The sequence below is a fragment of the Triticum dicoccoides genome, chromosome 1A, assembly GCF_002162155.2.
Source record: "Triticum dicoccoides isolate Atlit2015 ecotype Zavitan chromosome 1A, WEW_v2.0, whole genome shotgun sequence".
NCBI classification, from domain to species: Eukaryota; Viridiplantae; Streptophyta; class Magnoliopsida; order Poales; family Poaceae; genus Triticum; species Triticum dicoccoides.
In genome coordinates this window covers 563,036,959-563,046,247 of record NC_041380.1, presented here as the reverse complement: position 1 = coordinate 563,046,247, position 9,289 = coordinate 563,036,959, and the positions used below count along the sequence as shown (strand labels likewise).

The following is a 9,289-nucleotide window of genomic DNA, read 5'->3' as shown; positions in this document are numbered from 1 at the left end:
CCCCTCCCCCTCCAGCATACTTCATTTTATTTTAGAGTTTTTTACGTAAATAAATAAAATGCAATAGTGCTTTCTGAAGAAAAAAACAGTGCACGCGAGGTACCCACCGCCTCGACCACTGAGAGGGGGCCACCGCTATGTTGGCGCATCACGCGTGCACGGGATACAGCTTGATACGATAGAAAGCACCATGTATGAACGGAAAGACAAGTTAGACCATCAGAAACACGTATTTTGCATGTTTATGCACCAAATTGACCGTCACGCGCAAATTGTAAGACTCCACATGTATTTATCTCTTTTCTTTAGTCTAAGAAAAGAATAGAGTGGCACATTAAAACATCTCACAAATCGTCTCGAAGAATAGAGTCGCACATTAAAACGTCTAACAAATCGTCTCTAAGAATAGAGTTGCACTATAAAACGTCTCACAAATCGTCTCTAAGTTAATTAAAATTAAATACCTATTATTTGAAGGCTAATTACAATGAAAAGTTTGTCGCGCTATGAAAACGTCTTAAGAAGCGTCTTTAGGTCCCTAGTATTCATGGACGTAGAGACGAATAAAAAAGCGACTCAGAGAAAGCGACCATATGTGATGTTTTTGTTGTAGTGATTAATGTACAATCTCCAACTCCCCTTTATAATAGAGATGCATGTTCTAGCTTTGGTAATGTTGGTCCCATGGTTTGTATATGAATGAAAGGTTTTAGTTCATTTTCCATGACAGGATGTCTCTGATATTGCTTATACAAGCAAGATATCATCATGTCATCTTGGTGTGCATCTCAGAGTTCATCTTCATTGCCACTGGGTAAGTGGCTCTCCTACGAGTGCTCCTATTTACCTTCATTGGAGTGAACGGGCTTCTTCCCTTTAGGTGGTTTCTAGTCACTTCTACTAAAACTGCTCGAGGTAAGAAATGGAGGTCAACTGAAAAGTTGGAGGAGACAGAAATGGCGACAACCCGCTGTGTTGGCAATGTTGTCGTTTCATAACTATTTGAATCCTTTATGGTCTATATGCAGAAATATAGTGAGGTGTGTATTTTCAGGTGATGTTTTGGTAAATTCAGATGGAGTGATATGAGAGTAACGGTGGTGAGTCAGTGCTTTGGTAGTTAGTCAGAGTTGTCCCATGAGTTCTAGTTATGTTTGTAGCTTTAGTTAGGCATCTTGCTCTATTAATCTTAGACGTCAATGGCATGTCAAAATAGTTTATGTTCAGCTGGGTAATCAACGAGGACCAAGACAGCTTGTATGCGTGAAGTATAGTTGTATGTGCTAATGGTTGTTGCTTCAGACGTTGAATATACTGAGCAACGCCAAATCAAGATACCAGTTACATGTGTATGCCCCACTTAACCATCTAGCAAATAACTGGTAGAATATGTCAGACTTTCTTTCGAAGAATAATATATCTTAGTTGAGTCAGAATTTCCAAGCTATTTGCAAAATCTCTTGGTGCAGTGAGGCGAGCATAACTTTGACGTTGTAATTCATTGAAGCAACAATACACGCTGATGCTTCTAGTAAGGATGGATATCTGCCTAAACGATCAATTATCTACCAAATGGGAGTTTCGAGGGGCCTGAACATTCTGATCACGTGGATGTCTCGGTCGCTCTTCGGCGCGGGCGGAGCTGCACCGGGGGGTGCACTTAGGCGGCGGTGGTATGGCGTGGCTGCGGGGTTTCGTGGCGCGACGCAGGCGAGTAGCTGGGTGGCGCGGCAGCGTGATCTGGCGTTGCCCGCTCGTCCCAGATTCGGCCCCTTCGGGCCCCATTTGGGCTTGGGCAGGCCGGCGGCAGGGATGGTCTCCGGCGTGGCTTCCGGAAGGCGGGGGAGACGCGACGAGCGGCTGGGTGCTATCGGCGCCGACGCCGGCCTGCTACATCGTGGCTGGCGTGGCTTCCGGGAGGCGGGGGAGACGCGACGAGCGGTTGGGTGTTGGCGGCGCCGACGCTGGCCTGCTACATTGTGGCCAGCGGGGCTTAACGGGCTCGCTTCAGGACTGGCTGGGCCAGGGGTGGCCCGGCATGCCCCGCTGCTGCGTCCAGACGGCGACCGCAACGGTGCCGGAGGCACGGGCCTCCCGCACGGCGACGGTGGAGGTGGTTCCCTCCCGCTTGACTTCGGGGTTGCTGCTCCCATCGTGGTGCACTTCTCTATGGTCCTCTTGGCCTCGTGGTGGTGTTCGTAGTGAGGCGGCGTTGGTGGCGGCGCAACTGCGTTGACACATGGTGATGGGCGACGGTTTGGCGGGTCGGCTCCGTCCGGTTGGGCGGTTTGGTTTGGAGTGCGGGAGAAATCCCTGCCAGCTTCGACCCCGATGCAGTGACACCTGTGGATGCCACAATTCCTTCCAGGAGGGTGTCGGTGGTATCCATCCCCCACCTCCCTCTGCATGTCGGGGGAAACCCTAGGACTCGTACGGGCAGCAGCGTCGTCGGTGTCGCATCCCTTCTTAGAGGTGATGCTTGGTACGCGGTGGTTCGGAGCCTCGGCCTGTGGTGGTTTGTATCCGGGGGGCGGCGCGGTGGCGGGTCATTCGTGCTTTGCCGAGCTGCCGTGGTTGACATTTGTTTCTTCTTCTTTTTCTTTTGTCTTGTTGTGCTGCTTGCCACAGCGATCTTTGTCTCGGTGTTGGTTGCTTTGAAATACAAAGCGAGGGGAAACCATTTTCGGCAAAAACTAGCTTTTCATTTTTCTTGTGAGATACTAATTTACTTGTATCTTTTGAATAAAAAATTATCTTTTTTTTACATATTTGAATTCCGGGCGACGAGATCGCTAAAACAAGATCTAAGTTTAATATATTGTAAATTATTTCAAAAAATTCATGAAACATATTTCACTCCTTTCTTAGAAATAGATTTCATTTATTAATTTAAAATTGAGAGTGTGGAAATATTCATGACACTGATTTCATTTGAAAAACATAGATTTCACTCATTTCAAAAGAATTATTATATTTAATTCAACAACCATATTTTCACTCATTCTCAAATAGACCGATTTCACTAGTACAAAACTACGTGTTTCACTCATTTAAAATACGGGTTTCACTCATTTCAAAAGACTTATCTCATTCAATTCAAAAACAATAGTTTCACTCGTTTTAAACAACATATTTCACTCATTTCAAAGAGAATAGATTTCATTAGTTTATGAATCATTGACTTCACTTAATTCAAAGTACTCATTTCACACAACTAAAAAAATAATTTCACTTATTTGAAAGAATCGATATCACTTATTTCACACAACTGTAAGAAAGATATGAATCTACAATGTACAATCCCCAACTCCCTTTTATAGTAGAGATGCATGTTCTAGCTTTGGTAATGTTGGTCCCATGGTTCGTATAGGAAATGAAAGGTTTTAGTACATTTTTCTCAAGGTTTTTGTGATGAGATGTCTCTGATACTGCTTATACAAGTTAGATATCATCATGTCGTTTTGGTGTGCATTTCTAAGCTCATCTTCATCGCCATTAAGTGGCTCTCTTACGACTGCTCCTGTTTGTCTTGGTTGGAGTGGATGAGCTGCTTGCCTTCAGGTGGTTTTCTGCTTACTTCTACTAAAACTGCCCGAGGAAAAAAATGGAGGCCAACTGAAAAGTTGGAGGGGCAAGTGATGACAACCCGCTAGTGGCAATGTTGTTGTTTGAGAACTATTTGCACCCTTTATGGTCTATATGCAAAAATATAGTGAGCTGTATATTTTTGGGCGATGTTTTAGTAAATTCATATGGACTGATATGAGAGAGTAACGGTGGTGAGCTAGTGCTTTGGTAGTTAGTCAGGGTCATCACATGAGTTCTATATCCTGTATGTAGCTTTAGTTAGGCATCTTGCTCTATTTATCTTAGACATCATTGGCATGTCGAAATGGCTTTTGTTCAGCTTGGGAAACAACAAGGACCAAGACTGCTTTGTATGCGTGAAGTATGGTTGTATGTGCTAAAGGTTGTTGTTTCTGCCATTGAATACATTGAGCAACAATAAATTTAATAATCAAGCAAATAACTTATAGAATATGTCAGACTTTTCTTTTGGAGAATAATATATCTTGGTTTAATCGGAATTTCCCAGCTGTTTGCTAAATCTCTTGGTGTTGTAATTCCACGGCACAACAACGCACGCTGATGCTTCTTGTAAGGATGGATCTTGGCCTAAATGATCAATTATCTGCCAAATGGGAGTTTCAAGGGGCCTGAACATTCTGATCACGTGGAATACATTATAATATTTCTTAATCGAAAGGATAAGTTTTAGTCTCACCACTGATCTACATACAAAATCGTAAACTTTTATAAAAGGGGTTCCCAAACATGCCTCCTGAAAATTGACATCGAAAATCCACTTCACTCCCAAGTCCCAATATGCACGCATATCAAACAGATTAGTAATACTACACTGGTTTCATCTCGAGAATAAAATGACAACGACAGCGAGAGAAGCCCCAGTGCGAGAGTGTATCCAGCGCGTGGGACATAAACAGAAATACAGTAGTTTAAATCCCATTCCATTGTGGCAAGTGACGGCTTGCAGACTAGATAGAAGGAAGCACATTAGATACACTGTGTCATTTCATTGGTACTTTCAGACTTCCAACACTAAGCAACTTGTGTACGAACAGTACTGTCTAATACTGGCGCACCGCGCACTGGTAGCTGAGCTAGAGGAGGAGCAAATCACAAGGTCCAGCCTCGAGCCTTGGTCCGGCCGGGCGGCAAGTAAAATTGAGAACAAAAAGAAGAAGGACCCTGCTGGTGTCGCTAGCTAGAGGCGCTGGGCAGGGACGAGACCGTCGTCGAAGTTCTGGGAGTAGCTCTTGAGGTCGTACCCGAAACTCACGGCGCGGCGCTTCGGCCGTAGCATGGCGCGCCTCACCCTCCAGAACAGCTGCCTCACGGGCGCCGGCGCCTGCCGCCACGACCCGCCGTGGCTCCGCCTCTTCTCCTCCATCATCTTCCGGCTGTCAACTTGCAGTGATCCTCCCAGAAACGCCATCAGTCGACCTTGATGAGATGATGCGGACGGGAGCTCACGGTTGATTAAACACGGCTCTGCTGCTCTTCTTTCATGAGATGGTCAGATGGATGCACCGTTTGCAAAAATGGGGCTCCTCAGAAGCCGTTTTATAAGCTCGCCGACCATATGGACGGGGCTCCGATCGACGCCGTCGACAACGGCCGGGACCACCACCACCGCGCGCACTCACAGCTGACGAGAACAATCTACTTTACACAACGATTAGCCCATGGCAAAATCACATTTGAGACATCTTTTGCCGTTGCCACCCTACACTACACGCCCTACAATCAAAGGCCGACGCGGCATCAGCGTGGCGATGACTTCTCTCTCCCATAAAAGGAGCGAGAGAGTTGGTGGGCCTTGTGCCGTGTTGACACAGGCAGTTGCATACAGAAAAGTAAATTCGCTTGAGGCATCCATCGAACAAGTGTTGGTGCTTGGCATACCATGACCAGTGCTTTTCCTTTTAGTCTAAATAATGTTGTATCAAAAGGCCCCAAGAGAAGAAGCATTGCATCGCATCGCATCGCCCGACTTTAATTTGGCCGTCCACATTACCAGAAAGATTGGCACGTGAGCAATACTCTTTATGTGTTAATAAAGCTACGTCGGAACCATGTGGGCTTGGTTAGTGACGACCCATATATCCGATCATGAAGATATAGTTCTTTGGGACAAATCTTCATTAGAAAAGAAACAAAGGGAGGAGAAAAAGAAAGACGATGGCTGCATTGTGACGCTTTACACGCACGATGGTCGTGGCCCATATATCCATTGTTCTGTTAAGCTGGCCTAGCAGCAGTAAGCACTTTCTACTTTTATACGGACTTAGCACTTACAACTTTTGTACAGACCTAGCAATCAACATAGATAGCAGAAATTCTAACGGCACTGGTACCTACCGTCACATCTGTTGCCCTTTGTTACCGCACCAAGATTGCTGTGATGACTTGCAGTATAAAGGTACCAAATATTTTGCTGCAGGAATACATTGTGATACACTCCGAATGTGTCCTTGATGGTAGTTTTTTTGCCTGATAAAAGTAGAGTAGGACGGAGTGCTACATGCACACAGATTATCTCTCCACCCATTGAAAAACTAGCCTTTAGTTTTTCTATTGAGATACAAATTCATTGATATCTTTTGAATAAAAAGTTATTCTAAAATCTTTTTACAGGCAACGGGAACTTTAAAACAAGATAATATTTGAATATATTTTAAAAGTTCATAAAATATATTTCACTCCTTTCTTGAAAATAGATCTCATTCATTAATTGAAAATTGTGAGTGTGGAAATATTCAGAACACAGATTTCAGTTCAAAAGCATAGATTTCACTCATTTCAAAAAATTTATTTCATTTAATTCATCAAAAATAATTTCACTCATTTTTAAAAAGACCGATTTCACTAATATAAAACTACACATTTCACTCTTTTTAAAAAATATGTCACGCATTTAAAAACACTTATTTCACTCATTTGAAAAGAATTATATCACTAAATTCAAAAATAATAATTTCACTCATTATCAGATAGACCGATTTCACTCATTTTAAACAACACATTTCACTCATTCAAAGAAAAAATATATTTCACTACTTTGTGTTACATTGATTTCACTTAATTCAAAGTACTGATTTCACGTAGCTCAAAAAATAATTTATCTTATTTCACACAACTAAAAGAAAGACAAATGTACAATGCACAATCTACAACTCTCCTTTATAGTAGAGATACCTGTTCTAGCTTTTGTAATGTTGGTCCCATGGTTCGTATAGGAAATGAAAGGGTGTTGGCGGACTAGGGTGGTGGCTGGGGAGCTGAAGCACCGGGGTACATCACCTACCCAGTCCCATTCTGGTCGACGGCGATGGCGTCCGTGGACGTCGTGTTCCTCCTTGCAGGCTCCGTCGTGGTGCTTCTTCTTCCTCCATCTTACTCCGGGTGAAAACTTGATCTTCGGATCAGACGGTGGCGACATTCTTGCTCGTGCCCTTCCTGGAGGCACCGTCTTGGAGTCCTCAGTCCGGCGTGTGTGTCGCACTTCCTCCCGGACGATCGCTCCTTGGTGGTGGTCTCCGTCGGCTCTTAGCGGATCCTTTTGTGCTCATCTTGTAGATGCTTTGTGTCGTTGAGGTTGTGTGTCGGTGCCCGGCATTCGTGTATCTTGCCTTGGGTCTGGGTGGCGTGCGTTTGTATCGGATGCTTGATGTTGTGGTTGTGCTTTATAATATACAGCGGGGGAACCCTTTTTCGTAATAATAACTTGTAGAATATGCCAGAGTTTATTTCGAAGAATAGTATATCTTAGTTTAATCGGAATTTCCAAGCTATTTGCTAAATCTCTTTGTGCCCTAAGGCGAGCATAACTTTGACGTTGCAACACGCATGCTGATGCTTCTAGTAAGGATGGATCTCGGCCTAAACGATCAATTATCTACCAAATGGGAGTTTCTAGGGGCCTGAACATTCTGATCACATGGAATACATTACAATGTTTCTTAATCAAAAGGGTACATGTTAATCTCACCCCCGATCTACATACACTCGTAAGCTATTAGAGGGGGGGGGGGTCCAAATCATGCTTCCTGAAAATTGACATCGAAATTTATTTCACTCCCAATATGGATCCATATCAAACATGAGAGCGAGAGAAGCCCTGGTGCGAGAGTGAATTCTAGCACGCGCAACATAAACATAAATAGTTTAAATCCCAATCCTTCGTGGCAAGTAACGGCAAGCATAACTTTGATGTTGTAATTAAACAGTGCAACAACGCACGCCAATGCTTCTAATAAGGATCTCGACCTAAAACGATCAATTATTGACAAATGTGAGTTTCAAGGGGCCTGAACATTCTGATCACGTGGAATACATTATAATGTTTCTTAATCAAACGGATAAATTTTAATCTCACTGCTGATCTACCTACAAAATCATAAACTTTTATAAGGGTGGTTCCGAATCATGCCTCCTGAAAATTAACATTGAAAATCCACTTGACTCCAAATATTGACGCATATATATCAAACAACTTAGTTATACTACATTGGTTTCATCTCGTGAATAAAATGATAGCTATATATAGCGAGACAAGCCCCGGTCAGAGAGTATACTCTAGCGCTCCCAACATAAACAGAAATAGTTAAAATCCCATTCCAATGTCGCAAGTGACGGCTTGTAAACTACATAGAAGGAAGCACATTAGTGTAGATACACTGTCATTTCATTGGTAGTCTCAGACTTTCAACACTAAGAAACTTGTGCACGAACAGTAATGTCTAATACTATAGTACACTTCAAACTCTGTGCAGTACAAGGTGATGACGTCTTCAAACACTCCGGCCTCGAGCCATGGTCCGGCCGGGCGGCAAGTAAAATTAAGAAGAAGAAGAGGACCCTACGAGTGTTTGTCACTAGAGGCGGTGGGCAGGGACGAGGCCATCGTCAAAGTTCTGGGAGTAGCTCTTGAGGTCGTACCCGAAACTCACGGTGCGGCGCTTCGGGCGCAGCACGACGCGTCTCACCCTCCAGAAGAGCTGCCTCATGGCTGCTGGCGCCTGCCGCCACGACCCTAACCCGCCTTGGCTCTTCCCCTCCATCATCTTCCGGCTGCTAATGCTCTTCGTCACGCGCAATGATCCTCCCAGAAACGCCATTGGTCGACCTTGATGATATGATGCGAACGGGAGGTCAAGGTTGATACGATTAAGCACCGCTCTGCTGTGATTAATTAGGTAGCTTCTAATTGCAGAAATGGGGCTCCTTGGCTACCATTTTATAAGCTTGCCGAATGGGTGGGGCTCCGACGCCGACCAGAACGACAGACGGGCCCGCCACCACTAGCATGCACACTCACAGCTGACGAGCAAAATCCCCTTTACAGAGGGGAGCCTGTGGCAAAATGCATCTTTTGCCATTGCCACCCTACACTACACATCATATAGTCAGGTCTGGATAAGTGTAGTAATTTCATGTGAGGCATCCATCAACAAGTGTTGGTGCTTGCCATTTCACGACCAATGCTTTTTACTTCTATATAGTGTTGTATCAAACGGTCCCAAGAGAAGAAGCACTGGATCGTGCGCTGATGCTCAGGTTCAGATATCCCCCGACTTTAATTTGGCCGTCCACATTACCGGAAAGAATGGCATGTAGGCACGAATATCCAATTCTCAGCCCGGGCTCATCTGCACCCGCTCAAGAAAAAAATCATAAAAAATAAAAAAAATCAAAAACTAAATCG

The 9,289-nt window shown here is 44.2% G+C and overlaps 1 protein-coding gene across 1 annotated transcript; it reads right to left on the bottom strand.

Annotated features, from left to right (window-relative positions):
• Positions 1-8,251: 8,251 nt before the first annotated feature.
• On the bottom strand, positions 8,252-8,777 carry LOC119332725. Its single transcript, XM_037605906.1, has one exon. The coding sequence runs from the start codon at positions 8,700-8,702 to the stop codon at positions 8,460-8,462; it is 243 nt and encodes an 80-aa protein (XP_037461803.1). The 5' UTR covers positions 8,703-8,777; the 3' UTR covers positions 8,252-8,459.
• Between the last annotated feature and the right edge of the window lie 512 nt (positions 8,778-9,289).